This window comes from Anopheles gambiae, chromosome X (genome assembly GCF_943734735.2).
Source record: "Anopheles gambiae chromosome X, idAnoGambNW_F1_1, whole genome shotgun sequence".
NCBI classification, from domain to species: domain Eukaryota; kingdom Metazoa; phylum Arthropoda; class Insecta; order Diptera; family Culicidae; genus Anopheles; species Anopheles gambiae.
In genome coordinates, this window is record NC_064600.1 from 7885282 (window position 1) to 7908994 (window position 23713).

At 52.4% G+C, this 23713-nt stretch overlaps 4 protein-coding genes across 4 annotated transcripts; 2 read left to right on the top strand and 2 right to left on the bottom strand.

Annotated features, from left to right (window-relative positions):
- Positions 1–2423: 2423 nt before the first annotated feature.
- Positions 2424–4758, bottom strand: LOC1271793 (adenosine receptor A2b). The gene is made up of 3 exons (XM_310647.5): positions 3718–4758; positions 3429–3637; positions 2424–3363 (listed from the first exon to the last, which is right to left on the bottom strand). The coding sequence occupies exons 1-3, from the start codon at positions 4184–4186 to the stop codon at positions 2863–2865; spliced, it is 1179 nt and encodes a 392-aa protein (XP_310647.2). The 5' UTR covers positions 4187–4758; the 3' UTR covers positions 2424–2862.
- Positions 4759–9011: 4253 nt separating this feature from the next.
- LOC1271792 (uncharacterized) lies at positions 9012–15548 on the top strand. The gene is made up of 2 exons (XM_310646.6): positions 9012–9372; positions 9539–15548. Exons 1-2 carry the CDS (start codon positions 9318–9320, stop codon positions 11899–11901), a joined length of 2418 nt encoding a protein of 805 aa, XP_310646.5. The 5' UTR covers positions 9012–9317; the 3' UTR covers positions 11902–15548.
- Positions 15549–18068: 2520 nt separating this feature from the next.
- Positions 18069–21594, top strand: LOC5666756 (uncharacterized). The gene is made up of 2 exons (XM_001688255.2): positions 18069–20025; positions 21432–21594. The coding sequence occupies exons 1-2, from the start codon at positions 18199–18201 to the stop codon at positions 21540–21542; spliced, it is 1938 nt and encodes a 645-aa protein (XP_001688307.2). The 5' UTR covers positions 18069–18198; the 3' UTR covers positions 21543–21594.
- Positions 21377–23471, bottom strand: LOC1271790 (mitochondrial ornithine transporter 1). Its single transcript, XM_310644.6, has 2 exons — positions 22524–23471; positions 21377–22446 (listed from the first exon to the last, which is right to left on the bottom strand). Exons 1-2 carry the CDS (start codon positions 22588–22590, stop codon positions 21608–21610), a joined length of 906 nt encoding a protein of 301 aa, XP_310644.6. The 5' UTR covers positions 22591–23471; the 3' UTR covers positions 21377–21607.
- Positions 23472–23713: the final 242 nt, after the last annotated feature.

Below are 23713 nucleotides of genomic sequence, written 5' to 3' on the forward strand. Positions count from 1 at the left end.
GATTCCGAATAGTGGGTCCGGAATCAATTTCCGGCATCTGTTCTGGAATCGGCTACATCATCGCCTACAGAATCAGCTCCGAAATCGCCTCCGGAATCGGTTCCGATTGGCTAATTAAAACCTTCAATACATACTGGAATGAAATGATTAATGCTTATCAAACTGTCAAAATGATTCCTCGGATTTTTGATTTTTGCTCGAATATACTGGATGATTCGACCCATATTTAATAAGCCGCAGAGGATTCAAATGTACTTGAAAATTATTTATTCTCATGGATCAAACCGCTTCAATTGTTTGCCTTGCCTTGCAATTGTTGACACAGGCTTTTGCGACTTGCTGAGAACCTCGCAGCCCGAAAATCGATCCTCTCAGACCTTCCGCCTCCTCCCTTAGATGGTCCAAATGAGGCTCATGGAGAGCACCCGCTCGTGTTCATCCGTCACTGGATATTCCTGTTAATAATATTTACACGTTCCTATCCATGTGCTCTTTTCAGCGTTTGATCTTATAACGCTTTGATTTAACATCCCAGAGAAGACTACAATCCCAAAATTTTCACCCACAGATATTGTAGACTCCCAGCTATGTCATTTTTCTGTTTTAATTCTCACTCAAATTTCAACTGTTATTCGAAGTCCTTTCCGAAGCTGGAAGAAGACGATGAAGGAGATAGTAAGATAATGATCCGTGACACGATCCTCTACTGATCTCTCCAATTTTTTGGCTTCGCGCATGGCATCAACATCATCGTCCTGACTCAAAAGCGAAGCAGCAAGAATTGGATTGAGCTTCAATGTAACGAAGTCAAAGTACCTGTTTGCCGTAAACCCAGACCAGCTCGGAAGCAGTGTATTAGTTGACGGCGACAATTTCGAGGTAGTAAAGGAGCTCTGCTATCTCGGGACAGTCGTTACTTCGGACAACGACATCAGCAGCGAAATCCGGGGACGCATTGTACAGGGGAATCGTGCTTACTATGGGATTCACCGATTGCTGAGATTCAGAAGACTTCAACCCGCACGAAATGTTAGATATATCGCACATTGATTCGCCCGTTGGTCCTGTATGGACAAGAGTCTTTAACCATCCGAGCGGAGGATGCAAATGCTCTGGGCGTGTTTGAGTGACGCATCCTCCGGACCATCTTTGGCGGTGTGTTTGAGCCTGGAGCGTGAAGGAGAAGGATGAACCACGAGCTTGCTAAGCTGTACGGCGAACCGAGCATCCATACAGTGGTGAAGGCTGGCAGGATACGATAACTGGTGCATGTCATGAGGATGTGGAACTCATGCCCCACCAAGAAGGTGTTCGACAGCGATCCCTGGTTCGGCATGAGGCGCAGGCAAGCACAGCGAGCTCGATGGTCTAGATCAGGCGAAGCGAGACCTGTTGGAGGTCGGCTGTCTACATGGATGGGAGACTGCAGTCAGGGATCGAGCATCCATCCTAAAGAACATTTGTTGACCGGGTCATGTCATATCGGTGTGCTCTATCGTGAGTAGGCCAACAAGAGAGAGAGAGAGAGAGAGAGAGCGAGAAAGAGAGAGGGGGGGGGGGATATGATTATGAAGGAAGAAAAATCTTCATACAAAGACCAAAGTCTCCTTCTTCAGCCGTCACTCCTGAATAAAAAAGAAGAACACTAAAGAATAAGAAGAAAACATAAGAAACAAAAGAAACGTGAGAAGAAAACAAATCAAACAAAACGAAGGGAAGAAGAAAATTAGGCAATGAATATGGTAATCCAAGCAAAAGCCCAAACGCAAATTAAAAGGTGCGTGAGGGAAGTCATTCTCTACGCCGAAGAAATGAAATCACTCAGCACATGGAGCACATGACGACGAATCTTCAAAGTCAGCAGAAAACAAAACCCCGATTGTTGGGTTGCCACAATTTTTCCAACGCAGCTGTATCGAAGTACTCAAGCAAATTACTCACACATTTACCTTCGGGACCAGTTTGAACTCAAAGCAAATAATGCCTATTTCCCTTATGGGAGTCGCTCTTGCCATTAATTTACCACTCCAGACATGTTCTGCTAGGTATACAATGACCTGCAACCTACTCTGAGTTGCAAGTGTGGAAAGATCTCGCATTGGGGACTTACCATGCATCAATCACCTTGACGTAGATCTGAATTGGCAGTGTTGGCGTATCTTTCTTTGAAGCAGAATCAATTAAGTGGTATCGCGGTGTTATTTATTGTTGATTGATTGATGATTGTGCGCTGATCGAGGAACTATTGATGGCAGCTTGGGGATTGCCGATCCCTTCCGGTGTGATAGAGTGAAGCATGGCCCGTGTGCGCTTTTAATTATTGAGCTCTTCCCGCACGGCCAGTAAATCACGCAGAATTTGAACTATAGTTTACTTTCAAATTGTACGCTACGCACGAAAAAGAACAACCGACAACCAACATGTACAGGCACAGCAAAAGATTTATTTTAGCATTATTGGAAACAGTTCACAACATGCAGAAAACTTAAGCAGTTTTGTTTGTACAAAAAAGGAGAGGAAACGAAACAATCAAGCTAATAGTAAAATATCTCCATATAAATATGCACTCCCTTGTGTTTGAATCCGCACCGAGTGCGGGGGCACTTGTTGATATGTTGTCGTTACGCAGCTACAGTTTACAGTGAAGCTTCACTTACGGCGCAATGGATTGTCCACGCGTTAGGCACATTGATCACACATTGGGTGGGCCCCATCGATGGGGTGGGCGGGTTTCGGGAGCAAGCGTTACAGACAACGGACAACTTTAACGGTGCGCGTTACATCTAGCACATGCTGCTCACAAAGGCGCTACCAAGCAGCAACCACCAACAAAAAACCGTTGCGTGAGTTCCTGCCAGACATCTACGGGAAAATCTGCTGCTGCTGGTGCTGCTGGGCCAGCGCGGAAATGCAGTTGACACAGTCCCGGGGCGGGGCCGGCCGGGGCGCAATGCCAAAGAGCGACAGGAGCAGCCGCTTGAGCGCCGCCCGGAAGTCCTTCAGATGGTACGCGTACAGCAGCGGGTTGAGCGCGGAGTTGAGGTGCGACAGCGTGATGACGAGCAGCATGACCGGCGCGTGTATGTGGCACTGGGGGCAGAACGCCACGATGCAGTTGATCGTGTGCAGCGGCATCCAGCAGAGCATGAAGAACAGCACGATGATCGACAGGTTCTGGGTGGCCTTCACCTCCCGGTTCTGGGCGGCGCGCAGCACCCGCAGCATCGTGCCGCTGTACTGGTCCTTGCGCTGCGTCCGGCGCTTGGTCGCGTGCCGGCCCGACTGGCTGCAGCTGCCGGTCCCGTCCTCGATGCTCGCCATGCACCGGCTGTCGATCGAGTTGACCGACAGGATCTGTTTGCGCTGCGAGTTTGCGAAAAAATAGTGCTGAGCGTTGTGGTTTGAGCGTTTGAGCGCCTGCCCCTTACCTGCCGCACGATCACGCGGTAGATGTGGATGTAGAACGCCAGCAGCAGCACCGCCGGTATGATGATCGTGACGAGGTACAGAAACACCAGATAGTCGTAGTTCATCACCTTCACGAACAGGCAGGCGTCCTCGGCCGGCTGCTCGTGCCAGCCGAACAGCGGCAGAAACCCGACGATGAACCCGGCCAGCCAGCACATGCTGATAATGTCTGCATAGGGGAGAGAGAAAAAAAAGGGGGGAAACTCGAATCGCACAAAACGCTTCGCACGTGAGAGGCGCCTCACTTACAGAGCGTCGTCTTGGTGCGCATGTTGCGCGAGTAGGCGAGCGGGTGCAGGATCGCCCAGTACCGGTCGATCGACACCGCGACCAGGCAGAAGATCGAGATGGTGCACAGCACGACCAGCAGCGAGATGGTGAACAGGCAGGCGTGCAGATTGCGCGGCAGCCCGATCGAGGCGAGCACCGCGAACGGGATGCCGAGCGTGCCGACCAGCAGGTCGGCGGACGCGAGCGACACGATGTAGTAGTTGGTGCGGCGCCGCAGCCGCCGCTCCGTCCGGAACGCGACGATCACGAGCGTGTTGCCGAAGATGGCCATCAGGGCGACGGTCGCCTCGAGCAGCGCGTACGGCAGGTTGAGCCGCACCGGCGCCTCCGGCGGCTCGTCGCCCGTACCGTTGCCCCAGCCGGGCGTCCCGTTCGCCCGCAGGCACTCATCGGTCGCGTTGCCGGCCAGCAGACCGGTCGCCGTCATCTGCCCCAGCGTCTGTTGGACCAGCGTCGTTGGAAGAGAGAGAGAGAGAAAGAGAAAAAAAAAAAGCACGGTAGACGACGAACCCGGGGCTGTGGTGCCTGGGTCTATATAAAAACGCGTCTCACAAGCCACCACACAAGCCGACACAATCAAATAGATACTGTCTTTATACACCGGCAGTGGCGGGCGCGTTATCTCGCACGGTGTGGCACGAGCGCGCAACCGGAAGCGGCGCGTACGTCGTCGGTGGCGTACGGCACTGCGGCATTACGGGAATCGTGCGGCCACGGGATGAATGCTTCCACTCGCCAATATCCTCACACACACACACACACACACACACACACACACAGACCGACCAGAACAACAATAACAACAACAACAACAGCGTATTAGGCCGCGAATTTCGCGCGAGGAACGCACCAGCCCAGGACAAAAATTTTTTGGGTTGTTTCTCCCGCTCGAGACGGTTCGCAAATGCGCACACTCTCGCCCCAAATGCTCGCTTTTGAGGCGACAAGGCACAACGCAGCAGGTTTGGGTTGGCCGAGTTGATCGACCCCCGGTCCTTGCCACCCACACCTCCCCCCCCCCCTCCCCCCGCTGTGGAACGATGAAGGTTGATTAGGGAAAGGTGTATTTACCCCCCCCCCCCCATCCGAAAAATTGTACACCATTCTTATCCACCTTATACAGTACCACCCACAGTACCGCCACCCAACCCTCTTTTTCTACACTGGAGACCATTTTTATCGCGCGCTCGTAATTACTCTCCTCTGCAACTTCCTGACAGCTCCATGAACGCACCCTTCCTATCTGTGGGTGGGGGTGTTGTGGTGGGGTCTTGGGGGGGGGGGGGGGAGGGGATGGTGTTGCACACACATTATTAGCATTTTCAGCAATTCACCATAATTCGCGACCTTCCCTCAATTTTGTTTTTCCATCCCCATTGTTTTCCACCCACAACCACCCCCTCCCCCCCCCATCAACCACTTTTTTAATCGCCATCAAGGGGGACCAAGATGGCGACCGATGGAGACTCAATTGGTGTGCTACAATCGGGGATGTGGGGGTGGGGGAAGGGGGGGAGGTTGTGTGGGTATGTAAAATGTGGCGACGAAGGCGATGAATTAATTTTTCCGATGGTGTTTATTTTCCCCCAGTGGCGGAAAATATGGTACAGCGCATGCCGCTTCTATTCCTTCTACCCCTCCGCTACACCCACCTCCCCTCCACCCAACATCTGAGAAGAGAGAGAGAGAGAAGATGGCAGCCGCTAGGGTGCAAGGGAGCAGCAGTAAAGGCGAAAGGCCCATCGCCTTTATCTCACCGCAAGTTTCTGTCTCTCTCTCTCTCTCTCTCTTTGTCTCTCTCTCTGGCTTTTTGCTCCAGACTTTGACAATTTTCCACCATGGAATTTTCCCGGAATGGAGAGTCCCATTGGAGAGAGGCACAGATAGAGAGAGAGAGAGAAAGAGAGCAAAAGGATCACCCTATCTATCGCAACACGCGCTCTCTCTCTCTCGGTACTCCTCGTTCTCTCTCTCTCTCTCCCTCCCTAGCACAAAGGGAGAGGCGCGTGCTCCAGTAACACAGTCCTTTAAACTGTTGCCAGTTAGTTTGCGAGCAGGCAGTACGAAGGATACCGTTTTACACGCTGGTCAACTTCCTGTCTGTCCTCCGCCAAAAAACGAGGGGAAGCTTGGGAAACAGGCCCAAAACCCCGCACTCAGAGCAACGCAACCTGAGGAGCGCAAACGTGTCGAGCACAACCCCCCCCCCCTTCTTCGTGTGGAAAATGACGAGCGAGGAGAGGAGCTAGGAGAAAAAACTGACGTCTCGAGCCAAAGTCGGAACAACGGGCAGTGGCCGTAGTGCAAACCGTGACACTTTCGGTGAATCTTTCGGTGAACCCTCCTCCAAGAGGCCCTTCCCGGACCCACTCCCAGGCGGTGAGGGATGTAAAACTCGGGACACGCTCTCGCGCGTGCCGAAGAGCCACCAAACCTGTGCGCGTGTGTGTGAGTGTGTGTGTGTTTTTGCGACTGCTGCTGCGGCCAAGTTGCGCGTTGCGTAGTGGTGGCCCCGGTCGCCAGTTGAAAAGCTCGTCACTTTTGCACGGGGGTTTCTTTTTCGTGTTGTTGTTGCAGCCAACCCGTTAGCAAAATAAAACTGTGTGCGTGTGTGTGTGTGAGAAGAAAGAAGAAGAGGAGAAGAAAGCGATTCGTCTCGAACTCCAATCCGCTCCATTGCTTGTGTGTTGCGCCTGAAAGGTAGGCTCGCCTCCGAACGTGGTGTTCCCTTTTTGTGTGTGACTGTGACTGTGTGTGTGTGTGTGTGGCAAAAATCGAAAAACCCCATCGAAGAGAGCATCTCGCAAAACTGCGCGTGTTTGTGTGCGTGTGTGTGTGTGTGTGTGCGGATATTGCCTGATATTACAGCGAGTGAGCGCTGCTGCTGCTGCTGCTGCGGTGTGTGCAGCTAACATGTCCGAACACAAAGATGGTGGCAAAGTGGCTGCTGCCGTGCTGATGGCGCGTCCCGTCCCGGCCCTGGCCGATCCCGCACCACTGCCGTCGCCGCGTGACGTCCTGTGAACGGTCCCCGCGCGTGTGTGTGCGTGCTTGAGTGCAAACTAGGTGTAGTGTGTCCCTCAGCGACGTGCGTGTGAAAGAATTCCACCAAGGGGAGTCACCAGCAATCAAAAAATTGGGAGAAAACATACACACACACACACGTACAGCGCGCGAACATCGCGCAACATTCCAGTTTGCAGCGCAGCTACAGGCCCACAAACAAAACCACACAATCAATAAGCACCCAAAGTTCACTGATCGAAGCGCCTCCGCGCGGGGAAGGGAAGGAGGCGGGCAGGCAGCAAACAACAAGGGGACGGGGAGGAGGGGGGGACAAACAAGTAAAAGCAGCAGCTCGAGCAGAGGGCGAGCTGACGTAGGCGGGTGTGTGTGTGTGTGTGTGTGTGCAAAAGTGGATATTCACCCCCAGCTCACGCCCACCCCCTACACAACCCCCTCAGCCCTGTTTGCTGAAGAAATGTGCATTCCGGATCAACACGCGCCGCTAATCGGTAAGTGTTGGTGGATATGTGCTTGTGTGTTTCACCCCCCCCCCCCCCCGCACCTTCCTCCTGATTGTACTTGATTTTTCCACTCCGAGCGCAAAGCGGCCATTAAAATCCCTGTAGAGGACGCGCCGAGTACCCTATTCCTTGAAAATCCAATCCCCCCCCCCCAACTCCCCCTCCCAACAACCTACCCACCACCCACCGAGCGAGTTGCGAATTTACGGTGTGAAGCACTGCAAACGACCAAGTGCCAAGTTGAAAACATATTGTTAGCATTAGGGAGAGACAGAGAGAGAGAGCGAGAGCGAGCAAGTGAGAGTAAGTAGTGGAGATTATTAGGATTCGGGGGAGGGTCGTGAGGGGAGGAGTCGTGTGCAAAATTTGACTGGCTCGTGCCTTGGATGTAATCCGCTTTTCCATATGAAAAATTATTAGCCCGCTGCTTAGGAAAACCTTCAAACATCCCACATCCATTGCCTGCACGAGGCAAGAAGAAAAAGGAGAAAAAAACTGAAATCGGAGAGTGCCTAGACGCTATCCCGACGCTCCTGATGGGAAGTTACGCGGTGCAGGGAGGGGAACATACACATTCCTTTTTTTCCACTGGCGTACATTGGTTATTAATTCTCGGTACATTAAACTACGTTGCACGACGAATGGTGGCAGCGTAGTAGTTAAGACTACAGTTAGTCCTATTCGAGCGCAGAAGAGTAGTTGTCAGTGCCACTAAACCTAGGCACACAGTCATTTCATCGCAAAAAGAGATTATTTTGATATTCAGTATCGCAGTCCTCCGAATTGCAAACTGAGCGAATCGACGATTGGGAAGCTTTCCTCTATTTTTAGCCTCCTAAGGTAGTCTGCAGGGTTCCAGCGAACCTCTAGGCACTAGTCTCCGGGGACCTACCCGTGGGGGGACGTATTCCAAAAAAAAAAAAAAAAAACAAGCAAAAGAAAACATTTCCTTGCAAAGAATCACGGATATTAGTGCTCGAGCTAGCAAAAACTTCTGTACATCCGGGCTGGGCAAAACATATTAGTAACATATTAGGAAGTTTAGGTTTCCCAAAAGGTTTAGGCTACTTCTGGTCCTAGTGATGCTAGCCGATAATGGTTGTGAAAACTCCTTCGTCCAGTGGTGTGGATATGAATTCCTTTCCTCCAGTGCAGTACTACGGCAAGTCTTGCACTAGCTAGCCGTGCTCAACCTGTCCGCTTAGGCATCTCCACACGCGTTTAGGTCCACAGGGAGCTCTGCCGAATGTTGCTCCCAAATTGATAGCCCCAAACTTCAGCGCGGTTGCGGGGCCCAATCGCTTCGCTGATGTGATTAAAGCCCTACCAGGCTCAAGCAATAAAGCAAAAGAAGAAAAAGGACGAGATACAAGATTGAATTTCGTTTAACTATGCTTATTTGCTTTCGATTCCCGCACACACCCACACACACACACACACACGTAGCGAAAACATCCAGGTCGGAAACATCCATCCTCTCGGTTTACTCGGTGCTGGAACCTCGACAGAATAAATAAATAAACATTGCGCTCGCGGGGTTCAGCATCCGTACGTTATAGATTTCCGTTTCCTGTTTTCCTTGCCTCCCGTGTGCGCCTACCTTCCCGCACAGTCCATTTCCCACAATGCCGTCCCGGAGCTTCCGGGGTTTGCTGGTGAGAGAGTAAACTGAAAAAGTAAAGCCTGCAATGCCGGTGGTGTTGTTATTCTTTTTTTTTCCCCCAGGATAATTGGTACTCGAATTTTGCACACGACGGCAAAGGAAGATCCAATCCTACAAAAATAAAAAAAAAATCCCCGGCAAAGCAGATCCTTAACTAACCGTCATCATCGTTGTCGTCGTTGCGAGAGATGAGCTATTTTTAAAAAGGTAGCCTTCAGCCCGGCACCTATAAATACGAGTCGAGGGATAGTGAACTGGAGCACGACCAACGCCGGAAAGCAGCGGCGACACAAACACAACGCTAGAGAGAGAGAGAGAACGAGTGAGAGAGGGAGATAGGAGGCATCCAGGTGGATCACAATTATGCCATGCCACTGCTGCAGCGCACAAAGCCACTGAAGATGATACAGCTTTACTGCACAGGTAAGTGTGTTGTTGTTCGGGGTATCTTTTTTTTTCGATTATTATCTCGTTTGGTTGGGGTTCCACATGGGGTTCACTTTCCCATTTGCTCCCACGGGACGATGCCAGATGGTGTTTTGTTTGTTTGTTGCGAATCTTGTTTTTTTCGTTTCTTGCGAATTCCCAGTACTGTTCCTGCTGCTGTCGACGGCCCTGTGCGCCGACTGGAGTGCCAGCTGCCCGCAGAACTGCACCTGCAAATGGTCGAACGGCAAGAAGTCGGCCCTGTGCAATGGGGCCGACCTTAGCGCGGTACCGTCGAACCTGTCCACCGAGATCCAGGTGCTGGTGCTGAACGACAACAACATCCCGTACCTCAACCGGGAGGAGTTTACCACGCTCGGGCTGGTGAACCTGCAGAAGATACACCTGAAGCACTCGCGCGTCAAGTACCTGCACCGGGAGGCGTTCAAGAACCTCAAGATACTGGTCGAGGTGGACCTGAGCGAGAACGAGATCGAAACGCTGGACAAGCAAACGTTCGCGGGCAACAACCGGCTGCGCATCATCAACCTGTACGACAACCCGATCAAGATGCTGGTGGCGGAGCAGTTCCCGGTGCTGCCGTACCTGCGCAACATCGACCTGCACGGCTGCCAGCTGCGGTACGTGGCGGAGACGGCCTTCTCCAACCTGGATCTGCTCGAGTTTCTCGACCTGTCCAAGAACCGGCTGGAGAGCTTGCCGCACCACGTGTTCAACCACATGAAGAACCTGAAGACGCTGATACTGGAGGAGAACTGGTGGAACTGTGACTGCCACTTGCGGGACTTCCGCAACTGGTACCTGAACAGCTCGCTGAACCGGCGCAGCCTGATCTGCCAGCGGCCGTACGCACTGAAGGGTCTGTCCTGGGAGTACCTGGAGACGGAGCAGTTCGGCTGCATGCCGACGGTCGAGATCTACCGGGACGAGTACGAGATCGAGGACCTCGGCACGAACATCACGTACAAGTGTGCGGTGTCGGGCGACCCGGAACCGAACGTCCGGTGGGACATGAACGGGAAGGACGTCGACCAGGACAACGCGATCATCGAGACGGAGCGGCACGTCGCGTTCGACGGCAGCGTCACGCTCTGGAGCAACCTGACGATACTGAACGTGACGAACAACGATTCCGGCTTCTACACCTGCACCGCCCAGAACCGGATCGGGCTGGCGAGCAAAAACTTTAGCCTGGTGCTGCCGGAGGTGGTGGAGCGCGTCATCATCAAGACGCCCGAAACGTTCTGGTACTTCGGGCTGATACTGGGCATCTTCGGCACGATCTTCGGCCTGCTGGCGCTGTCGGTCGTGGTGTGTCTGGTGAAGCGCAAGCTGCGCATGCGGCGCCGCCGGAAAACGATCAAGAACAGCGTCAGCTTCAACGACCAGGAGAAGAAGCTGCTCGACCTGAGCATCACCACGAACGAGCGGCAGGAGTTCAGTGCGAGCGACGTGGTGACGCCCTCGACCAAGACCGACTCGACGATCGCGATGGAGCCGGTGCAGATCACGATCGAGTCGATCGCGACGTCCAAGCGGGAGGAGTACCCGCTGAACGTGGGCGTCTTTCCGCCGCCGCCCGAGTTCTGCACGCAGATGATCGCGAACCCGACGATCAGCAACATCTACATCTCCGTCTCGGTGACGCAGGACCCGCTCGAGGGGGGCCCGGCGGACGTCAACATGTACCCGGACCTGCTCAACATACCGAACCGCCACCAGAAGGGTCCGCCGAAGATGCCGCCCGTCAGCGTGACGTCGTACGCGACGCTGCCGCGCAAGACGGCCACGGTCGGGGGCGGCCCGCGCTGCTCCATCACGTCCGGCCACAGCTCGAGCTCGGGCGGATCGAGCGGTGCCGGCAAGCCGTCGGTCGGCATCGGGCCACCGCAGGTCGGTTCGCCCCTGTCCTGCACGCCCAGCCTGCTCGCTGCGGCAGAGATACCGCTCACGGAGGGAATTGTCAATTACGCGACCACCGCGCTGCGGGACGACTCCGGCTGCGAGATGTCGTCGTCCTCGCCGGTCCCGTCCATGTGCGCCGAGTGCAGCAAGGTGCTGAAGGCGTCCGGTGGCACGTTCGCGCCCAAGTACGGCACCACGTCCCGGACACTCCCCGGCCTCGGCGGCGGCGACCTGGCCACTAGCGGCCCCAGCAGCAGCAACAGCAGCGGCAGCAAGTGCGAGAAGCCGCTCGCCTGCCTGAAGTACGACAATATGGGCCGCCGGTACACGGCCAGCGGCAACTCGACGCTCTCGCTGCCGGACGAGCTGAAGCCGGCGGGCGGTCCGGGGCCCGCCGGGGCCGCCTTCGTCATCAAGCAGCAGGACATCGAAACCATCGTCGAGCAGGACGACCAGCCGGGCGGGGCGCCGGACGGGACGGAAGCGCCCCTGCCGCAGCAGCCCCCACCACCGTCGGCGGTAGTAGCCGGGGGCACGAGCGACCAGGAGGCCGCCCAGCGGGGCCTGTACGTCGTGGGGAACGATTTCGTGTCGCTGTAGTCGTGCAGTGGCCGCCCGGTGCGCCGGTGGCACCGCACGGAGCAACCGATCCAAACCATCGAACTTAACCTGTACAAAAGCGTTTATCCTTCCTCCTTGTTCCCACTAGCGCCACCATCACGCCAACCGACGCCCCAAGCAGCACCGCCACACGCCGAACACCACACCACCGTTACACGCCATTAGCAGAAGGGATCGAAACGAAACAACACTAAACAAACAGCAATGCAAAAAAGGGGGGAAGAAAATAATGACACCCTTTCACACCTCCCCCCCCCCTCCCCCCGCTTCTACTCCCCTCAGCTGCACGCAAGTTTTTACCGAAGAATGGTGACTGACCTGACCGCACCTCCAGAGTGCTTCGGCTAAGTGTGTCAATAATCTCGTAATAGTGCACTATTGCTCTGCGGGCTGCATACCTTTTGGGGGGGGCGTCCGTGGAGCGGCGAGCAATTACCGCCTTAAAGTATGCAACCGGTAGGGCAACCGAGCGCCTAAAATATGTGCAATTTAGCAAGGCACTGTAACAGTGTAGCTCCTCCATCGCTTATTCCTATGTATCTCTCTCTTTCTCTCTCTCTCTCTGCCACTCTCTATCGCTCCCTTTCAACCTTTCTTCACTGCTCCCCCTCCCCCCTTAGTCCATCCCGTTGTATCATAGTGTCTCGATGGTTAGGACAACAAGGGGGCTGTAAAGCAACGGTTTTTGCTACCCCCTTTGGTGGTGTTGGTGCTAGCCGCGTGTGATAAACAGGCGCCTGCGGTTGTTGAGCTGTGTTTTGTGCGCCTCCCCCCCCCCCCCCCCCTCCCTGTTTGCTTGCCGATGAAGCACCCCATAGTTGCCATTAGTACCGCTGTCACACACTGACAACCCGGACACACCCAAAGTTACTTAGTAGCTGCCATTACTATTACTGTACGATTCGAGCGGGAGGCGGGTAGGCGGGGTACCGGAGCCGATGATGTGTCCGTTATTCTTAATTCATATCATACACACACACACACACACACACACACACATACACATATATAAATATATATACTTCACTGTTCAGTACTCCCGTATGCAGTGCGTAAATGGGGAGTGTGGTGGGGCAGCTCATCGCAATGGAGGGGAAAGGGAAGGGACAGGAGCAGGACCGCCAAGCCAAAATGTGGTCTTCCAGCGAGCGGCGAGTACTGTACAAACCGGAGCCACCCTGCCCTGCTCGCAGACCGCAGCGAAATCGCAGCTTTAGCACGGCCATGATGGCGTCCTAGCGAGGTAGTAGTTTAGTTGTTAGCGCGCGTCCGCGCGCCACGCTTCAAGCCAAAATGGTTCCCCAATTCGGCAGTGGGTAATGTTTGGGTACAGTCTGCCCCGCTAGAGGGCTAGCGTGACGCGCATTTTCGGTTTTTGCAAACCCCCGGCACTTAGTGCGCTTACGTTGCCCATTCTATTACTACTAACTACACTATGACTACTACTAAACACACACACACACTCACAAACACTGCAACGAAGAGGGGAAGTGAGGGGAAGCATAAAACCAAACCTATTTAGATGTTTTCGTTTCGCATTGTTCCATTACGATTTGTACTCCATTCGTGATTAATCATTATACGAAAATAGTAAAGCAACTACAGAAGACAACTACAACAGCAGCAACAAAAAATGAAACGACTTACGCAAATCGGTGGGGGGGGGTAGGGAAGGGTGCAAAAACAACAAAAAAACATTGTAACCTTGTGCACTAAGCGCAACACAAAACAAGTGAAAAAGTGGACGGGATCGAAAATTGATCGAAGAAAACTGAACAAAAAGCAACGTGTAATCCAAACAGGTTAAACTGGCGACAAAACTTGCAAAAAAAAAAGCAACAAAATTGTATTATAAAAAGAGCAAAGCGGAGAAGAAAGGAAGAATCTGTTTCGGCAGTATAGAGAACGAACGAGAGAGAGAGACAGCTAAAAACCGAACGGTTTGTTTATTGTTCCGTTGGCTCTCCCCTCCGGAGTGAAGTTCAGTATCAGTTGTGGATAGAAGCTATGGTACACTTAAGATGTGTTAAATGTGTAAGATTGGAATGTAAAACATTACCAAAACCGAAAGGGCAGGCTAGTAAGAAAGTATTTAAACGGAATGGGCGGAAGCAAGGCGAGATTAAAACGACATCGCGGTATATAAATATATATATACACACACACATATAACGATAAGCTTATCGGTAAAACCTTGAGTTGTGTAAGGGCAGTTGCGTTATTCTATTACACTTTAGTAGACCCAAAAGGTAAATATAGTACACTGAAGGAAGAGGAGGTGTGGAGGGTTCAGCTTGCGGAGGACGCGGAAGCAGAGGAGCGAAACACAAAACGAGACGAGACAGCAAACGGTTGGATGATACTTCAGAATAAAATCAATCAAATCTAGTTAGAGAACAAATGAAACAATTTTAGCGTACAATTAGTAGTATATGCATATGACCGATAGAGAGGGCAGGCAGGAAAACAAACAACAACAACAGCAGCAAACAAACAAACAAACAAACAAACAAACAAAAAACACATAGTACATACACACAGAAGACAAAATAAATCAAAAGCAAAACCACGCGATGGTAAAAGTAAGACAAACCAAGCCACCCAAGGTAAGGCACACATTCGTTCAGCATTAAAAAAAAAAAACAAAACAAAACAAAAAGCAGAAGGCGATTTAATTTTCACGCTGTACATAAATGGGCATCCTCTATAGGTTTGATTTCCTTAGCGAGGCTCGCATTAGACGTATCAACTCTACTTAGTTACCCACTCTGCGACGCTCCAACAAACACACTCTATATATCTCAAAATCGACACACACACATCATAGGCAAACACAAGCAATGTACTCGAACGATCATACTCAGTTGAGCTGGTTCTATTGGTAATCCTTGTGCGTATTTTTATACCTCCCAGTTTTTTTAGTGCCGAGAGTGGCCATCTTGGACATGGGCTAGTAGCTCTCGAGTAGCAAGTGAAACTCTGCTCGCGCTCATCCTGAACCTGTCGCAAGCCATTGTTACACCATAGGTCACACACAGTCAATGCGCGTCACTTGTGTGCAAAATCAAGCGGTTAGGTTTCTTCGTCTCTTTTCGGTGAACTAGGGCTTGGGTTTGCATTGGCTACAGCATGTATCAACCAACCAAAAACCCAAGCAAAAACTGGCAGAAACGCAGTGGACAATCAGCGATCGCTTTCCAACGGCGCTATTGCTGCCCTATTTTCGCTTGCGTTTTATTCCGGAACCAGAAGCGGCAAATTTCACACAGTAACACACGGGAACAGGATAGAGGGATAGATAAATTGCCGCATGATCACGCTGGTTGCAAACAAGGAAGACAGAGAACAGAAAGAAAAAATAACAAATCAAACATGGCAGTTACACCCTTTCTGTAGCATACGCTTACGAACTCTCATATGTAAACACACCTACGACAAACTGTACTAGTCAAAATCCATCGTTTCAGAGCAGCATTAAAAAACTCCCAGATACCAGTCGACAGCAAACAACCACAACAACAAAACGAAAGAAAGAAAGAAAAAAAACAAGCAACATTTACTATTCCTTTACTGCTCGTGCAAAATTAGAGTACTTTCTAAGAAATAAAAGAGAGAATAATTGAGAATGTGAGTGGACTTTTGTTTTATTTATACATATCATGAAATAAAACACAATCTGTTTGGTTTGCCACAGGCTGCTTATCACACGAATTCGCTAGATGACTCGTTTAGATCGCTTTTGCAATGGTGAGTATATTCTAGTTATTGTGTGCAATATGCTAAAGCTTCCAGAATTTGTTGTAGTACAACCGGGGGCAGTCAAGTCTTTGTTACAGGATAGACACGGCCCGGGTTCGGATAGTGCGTCCATCGAATAGACCACCGGGTAGCGCCGGAGCGTCGGCAAAGCATGTAAAGAAACACGTAACGACATAATGAAGTGCTTTAAAAGCCAATTCAACCTAAATAAATCTCTTTGCTCGTCTCTACCCTTAGACACAAATTTTTGTTTAAATGCCTCCTAATCGCCCGTTACTCGCTGGCGATTAAAAGGCGAAAAGGTGTGCATTTGGCAGTAGTTAAATATCTTTAATTTATTTCAATAAAAAATAACTATTAAGTAGTAACTCATTTGGAATCTTTTGGTCTGCGCCAGGGGGACGGGCTTGTCTGTCTCCTATTTAACTTGGCACTAGAGAGGGCCATCTGCGACTCGAGGGTGGACACTACGGGAACCATCTTCTACAAGGTAACCCAGATTCTGGCACACGCTGATGATATAGACATCATTGGTCTGCGGCTCTCCTATGTAGCAGAGGCCTACCAAGGGATCGAGCAGGCGGCAGAGAGCCTCGGATTGCAGATAAACGAGGCAAAGGCCAAACTGATGGTGACAACAACAGCGGCCTTACCAATAAATAATCAGAATCTACGTAGGAGTGACGTATATATAGGTGAACGCACTTTTGAAGTCATCCCAGAAGTGACCTATCAAAGATTAAATGTCAGCAACGACAATAGCAATGGTAGTAGAGTTGGATACTGGATACTGGAAAGTAAGCAATTGCGGGGGGCGCCGTCAATGAGGGGCCCCGGAATCTTTAGTCCATTATCTATAACAGTTGAATATAACTCTGTATTAGCAAGGAAGGCCCCGTGGGTTATGAACGTTGGGGCCCCGCGCTAGACGAACCCTGAGCCCCCCAGCAGCAACAAAATGTAAGTTGAAATGTTACATAATCAAAGACGGATGCCGAGTACCCCTTCCCCCCGTACAGAGGGCCTCAACAATGCTTACTGCTTAGGGCCCCTGACACTGTAAACCCGCTACTGGTGATGTAATGCTTGATGCTATTTGTAATTCAATTGCATGAACGTCATTTGAAAGATCATAATTCAAGCTTACTGCCAAAAATGGATGTATGACCTTGCGAGCTGTCTTTCGCCAGTTATCCAGAATTTTCGCCTAGGTGGATGAAGCCTTACGTGCAGGCTTTCAGGCAATTTCTCGCAAAAAATTTATTGGAGTAGAGCTTTTGCATGGTCTAGAAATTCCCGATGGAACACAGCACAGGAAGATGTTGGATAGGTTCGCAGACTAAGCTGTCATGTCGAAGTTTTACCAAATTCGTCTAAAATGGTCGCATCGAGAGTTGGCGTTATTGCTTGCCGCTGCCAAGCTAGTGAGCGCGATTTCTGCTTCCTGATATGTGTGTTAATGTTTTTCAGGAACTTTTTATCTGTTTGGCCATCGTTGCATCGACCTCCCGGCCAAGCGAACGCAGCGATATAGCGACTTTTCCCTCAGACTTCATGTTCAGCTCCCTTTGGAGCCTCAAATCGCTCAGGAGCGTTGGCCATTTGGAACTCGGCTTTCTTTCGATGCTCTGATTGTTGTCTACTGTTATCTCAAGATGTTGTAAATGCCTGAACAGACATATACGACGTCCACAAGCTGCCGCACGCTGTCCGTTTTAGAAGCTACGGGGCTCCGCACGCTCCTGAATAAATTTGCTTCACTTTTTAGACCATCTCGGTTAGAGTTCAAGTGATAGAGGTGTTAAATTGTGTCTGCTGACTCATAGGATACTATTATTGAAAGTACCATTAACGTTTCGTATGTCCGGGTGAAGATAAACCCATGAAAAATCGGAAAAAATGTCGTTATTTTTATGCCAACGTTACAACAGACCGACCTTTTTTTTCATCATGGCTTAGGTAAAAAATATATGTTTAATTGTTTAATAGAAATAACGAAAAAAGCATTAGAAATATTCCAAAAAAAAAGTTTAGGAAAATAGCAAATAAATTCACATTTCTAACGCACCAGCGGCTGAAGCCAAGTCAGGCAACGGACAATTCTCACTATTTGTATTATTTATATTGAATTATTTATAGCACAAACGTACACTTTCAAGCAAAAGTATCAATTTTTGGGGTCAATTTTAACATCACTTTTGTACGTTAAACCCGACACAGTCCAACAGGCTTTTGATTGTAATTCAAATTTTCAAACAATTTTCAACCCCCTACGCTAACCGTCAACTGACGGCGCGCGCGTGCTCACAAACCGCACAGAAACGTGCGGCTACAACACCCGTTGTGTTGCAGCGCAACTGGTATAATCGGCCTTTTGACAGGGGTAACTCACCCGTCGCTGTCAAAACAGCTGTCAGTACGCTCCCACCACGGGGCACTCACGGGCCCGCAAACAATAACAAACACAACCCGCGCGGAACGGGCACCGGCTGAGCGTGCAAATCGTGCGGCAACATCATGCTGAAAACGGGCCGCCTGCTGTCGCTGGTAGTGCGCCGGACGTCCTGTCCACCGCGCGCCAGACGGTTGCACCTGGGCGCTGCCGTGGCCGTGAAGAAGTACACCGACACGGAGAACGATTACGCCCTCTCGGTCTTGCGTAATGTGCCGATGGTGAAGGAACTGCCACCCGCGATCGGTCCGCTGCTGCAGGAGGATCTGAACGAGGTGCTGCCCGTGGCCGAGCGGTGGTGTGAGTCAGACCCGGAGCGAGTGCTGCTGCTGCTGCGCCACACTGTCGAGCGGGTTCAGCGCGCAACCGAGGCGCAACCGTTCTCGCTGGAGGATGCACGGTTGGCCGGGTTCGTCGAGGCGTTCGTGCGCACCGTGCCCGACTTCACGGACGACCAGCTAGCCCGGGCGCTCGGCACGCTCGCCACGCTGGACGAGATCCGATCGATCTACCAGCCGCACTATCTCGCCCTCTGGACCGCGCTGGACGCCGTCTGCCTCGACCGGGTGACCGGCTGGAACGTGGACCGGCTGCTGCACTTTGCCGACGCGTGGTACCCGCTGCGACTCGTCAAGCAGGGCAAGTTCGTGCACAAAGCGATCTGGAAGATCAGCAACCGGCTGCGGAAGCTCACGCCGGACCAGCTGGTGCGCACCGTCTTCTACATCAACCTGACGCGCGTCCCGGTCGAGAACATGATGGACATCGAGGTGAACTTGCAGCACAACTTCCCCGCCTTCACGATCGCGGACGTGGCCGTGCTGTGCATGGGCTTCTTCAAAACGGAAACGCCCGTCCGGTCGGCCGACCTGCTCGAGCGCATCTACCAGAAGGTGACGGCCGAGGTGGCCACCGTCGAGGACATTGCGCTGACCGCCATCCTGAAGCTGCTGCGCTACTCGTCCCGCATCCCGCAAGTGCCGGCGATGCACGCGCTGCTCGATGCGCTCGTGCCGCACATACCGCGCCTCTCGCTGCAGGCCTGCCTGCACGTGGCCCTGCTCGGCAGCGACATACACGTGTGCCATCGCGGGACGCTCGAGCCGGTGGTGGACCGGTTCGCCGGCAGCGTGCAGCAGCTGCGCCTGAAGGACGCGGAGCGTATCGCGTTCGTGCTGGCGCACGGCAATGTTGCGCTCGAGGGTGGCCGGGACGTGGCGCTGCTGCGCGCGATACTGGCCGACCTGCCGAACCGGGTGCCGGAGATTGTGCAGTACCCGCGGTGCTACATCGCGCTGCTACACTTCCTGTCGCTGCGCGGCATCCACGACGCGGCGCTCATATCGGCCGCGTTCGAGCCGCGCTTTCTGCAGCTGGCGTACGGGCGCAACATTGGCGGGGCGGGCCGGGAAGCCGTCTCGCTCGATGCGTACGCCGCAATCAATTTGGAGGGCGTGTACGGGACCGGGCGGCGCTTCCCGCCCGACGCCTTCCGGCTGGTGTGCAAGCTGACGCAGGACTACCTGCCCAACCCGCGCTACAAGCTGACCAAGTCGGACCGGATGCTGCTCGACCTGCAGGGCACGTTCGGGGCGCTGGTGCGCGAACCGTGCCAGATACTGCACCTGCTGCCCCACTACCAGCGCCCGGACATACTGTTCTGCGTGGACGAGCGGGCCGGGCGCGTGGTGCCGCTGGGCGAGCTGGCCGCCACGCACGAGATACGGACGCGCGCTAGCGTCCTGGGCGAGCGCAGCCGGGACGACCGGTTGCGGCTGGTCGCGATCGTGGTCGGCTCGTGGAACTGCTACGTGCGGGACGAGCGGCGCCGTACCGGCGGGTACGCGATGAAGCTCGAGCAGCTGCGCCGCCTGCACTACGACACGCTGGAGGTAAGGCAAAACGGGGAATGCGCATTGTGTCGGTTCGCTCGTAAACCGTTGTCTCAATGACCAAATTTACACCTGCATCTCTACGACCGGTATACACCGGGTGTTCCTTACATTTGGTATGGAATGTTATTGCTTTTCATCACATTCATACTTCAATCACGTTTGTTCCGTTGAAAATTAAAATTTCAAATTTGGCACAAAGGTCACAAATAAGGGCACTAGTCTTATTTACTTCAGTGAAGAAATGGGAATTTTATAAAGGCATCACTTATCCTACAAAATTTATGGGATACCCGGGTATGCCGGTCGTAGAGCTAAATGGGGTATCAAAATGAAATATTTGGGAATTTTTGAAAAATAAGTTCACCATGAGCTCTTTATAAGAATTCAATTTCCTAAAGATACGTGACAAAATTAAGTAGTTACCAGTGCTGCAAAATGTCACTATCAATGTCATAACAAATCTGACTGAAACAAATTCCATATCAGCGTCACGTACAGTGATAATCAGAGGTGATACTCAAAACGATTGGTATGATCAATACATGCTTCATGACATGTTTGCGGCCATCGATTGGTCAGTCACAATGTCGTGACATTTTTATACTGTGATCAGTTCTGCAAAATGTCACTCACATAGAAATGACAAATTCCAGCTGAAACGAAATCATGTTAGCGTCACGAGCTCTACTGTGATGATCAGAGGTGAGACTCAAACAGTTTGTGTGACCATCACATGCTTTGTAACCCACTTTTAGTCCAGTCACTTGCTCGCGATATTTTCTGTCGATAATCAACACGATAGTCATGAGAGATATGCGGTGCGTGCGAGTGGTCATAGGCAACAAAATGAGCATGCTTTCTCGCAACGGTTTGACCAGACAGACCGAGAAAACATGCTCATTTTGTTGCTTGAGACCACACGCCAAGTATATTCCAAGCATGTCGTGATTATCATAGAGAGAAAATGTCATGACGAAGAGAGTGACCAAGAGTTGGGTGCTAAACAAAATGTCACCAAGCATGTGATTGGTTCACTTACTGAAACCAGTAACATTAAGCAGCACTGTTCACAGCCAGAAAAAATGATCGTGACGGCATTGAGCTCAGCTTGTCAGTCAGAGTAGCGCGGTTAGCTCAAGCACTCGCATGTCGTGTTCGGCATGTCATGACGCACTTTCATTGAGTATCAGCAATGAACATCAAGCTACCATGGATATGTGCATTGTTTTCGTTCGGGAAAATCTCTTGATGCTCATGACATTTTGCAGCACTGGTAGTTACCATCGTTCAATAAAAAAGTTATTTTAGTTAGAAAATGAAAATAATTCCCAGGTTTCCGGCCGTAACGTTAAAGGTTAAAGTAAAAGACGTGTGTATTTTTTTTGTACTCCTTCTCACACCAGATACCGTGGTACGAGTGGCCAGTTTATTCCCGAGACGATATGCGCCGCTATCTCGAGGCAAAGCTGGCACCCTTCCTGAGCAGAGCGCGCTCCCGAGAGACGATTAATTAGAAAAGAGACAAAGAAAGTAACAACAACCGGTACAATAAACAAACAAAACAAACGCTACTCCTCTACTACTCTAGCAGCTTCGTGAGCGTCTTCTTCGTGTACTCGTACACCACGAACAGCACGGCGGTCGCCGGTATGGTGCGCACGATCGTCGGCAGCAGCCCGTTGTAGAAGGCCAGTGCGCCCTCCTTCCGGAAGATGTCCAGCCCGACCTGCGTCATGCTCGCCCGCATACTGTACACCTGGATGCGGCTCTTGATCACGTCCGCGGGAAAGATGACCGTCCAGAGCGCGACGCCTCCGACCGCGCCGGCCACCATCGTGCGCACCGGCCCGATCTCGTCCTTCGACTGGCCGGGGCGGGCCAGCAGCGCCCGCGTCTGCTCGTACCCGCCGAAGAAGAAAAAGTAGCCCGGCATTTCGCGCGCGAACGTGGACGTGAGACCGCGGAACATGCCCGGCACGCCCTCGGTGCGCAGGATCTGGCTGACGAGCGCGTACGAGGAGATGGTCGGGCGGCCCTTGCCGCCGCCGGCCGTTTCGCGCAGCGCCTGCAGCTTGCACTTGATCAGCTCGGTCGGGCAGAGCGTGAAGGAGGAGAAGAACGCGGCCAGAAAGCCGGCAGTCGCGTTCTCGAGCGCGGACAGGTCGGCCACGGCGGGTTTGTGAACGAGGCGGCCGACCGCCTGCTGGCACGCGCCGTACGCGGCGAATAATACTGAGTTTTCCGCGACGTTCGCGACGACCGCGGGCAGCGTGCCGGCGTACAGGCCGCGCACGATCCCGTCCCGGCGGAACGTTTGCAGCGTGCAGTTGACGAGCCCCTTGTACAGGCCGGGAAACGTTTGCATCTTCACCTTCACCGTGTCCATCGGCTGGCTGACGTACACGAGCGCCACACCACCTGTGCCAAAAAAAAAAAGAGGAGTAGGGAGTGCGTTAGAGGCCGCATGGGATCGGGGTGTCGGTTTGCGTGCTTACCCAGCGTGCCGGCGATAAAGTCAATCATGCCCGTCTTCAAACTGCTCGATTCGCCCGCGCCGTGCATGTTTGTTTGATCTCTGTTTGAGCTCGCTGCGTTTGCTGATCCCTTAGAGGGAGCGGGGGTTTTGAGGGCTGCTGCGTCACCGTGCTTTCAAAATGCACGCTGCGGTCCTTAGGACGCTTTGACTTGATTGTTCAGATCTGCTGATTGATGCTGGAAGGTGTACTATGTCCTCACGAAACACGATCGATCACACTGCAACCCTTCACACACTGGACAGGCACGCGCTCCGCGGCCCTGTTGCTAACATAGCGAGCTAACTACACACTAATTCCTAACCGTCGCACCAGGGGAAGGAGAGGGCTGCTGTCCAAGCGAGAAAGAGAGCACGGCAGCGTTCCACAGGGAGATATTTCTTTTTGAAGAACGCGCAGCATATACACAATGTGTGGCGATTGATGATAAGCAGCGCGGCAGCAGCGGGCGACGACCAGCGACGAATCGTCAGTCACCAGAGCCCCGTGGCGCCTTATCTCGGCCCGTCTCCTTGTTGTCAGCCTAACTTTATTTGTTTTCGCGACCGAACGCGGACGCTGACGACGACGCAGAATCGCTCTAATCGGTGGGACGCCACGGTTCGAGGATGGGTGCACATCTCCGGGAAACTGGTTGCGTCGCTGCGGTGGGTGCGTGTGTGTGTGGGTGTGTGTCGATGCACGGCAAACACTGATTTCGGAGGCCCCCGGGGGCTCGGGGCAATCGCGCAATCACACACGTGCGTGCGTAAGACGGCTTTGGCAGATGATGACATATCGCCTACGGTGAGGCCACTGCGTGAGCGGTCACTGTGCGCGCGCGTGAGTGCCCTAGCGCTCGCAAAACGAAAACAAATCCCCACGCAAAAGCACGTGGTTTCCGCACTCACTGCTCACGGTTGCTGGGGGGAGGGGGGGAGCTACCTTGGGGAGGTGGTGAGGCAGAGAAATGGCATTTAACAAGTGGAGTAGAGCACTTGAGGTAGAGTCCCCGGACGAAACGGTGTTGAAAGCGCACGTGTGGCTTAAAACCTCCTGCTAATCGGGCGTTTACTATACGGCTGGCAATGACTCAGTTGAGATAGAGGTGATGTAGATAAACAAAAAAGGTTGGGAAAAGTCCAAAGATAACAAACAAAGGGCTCATTCGA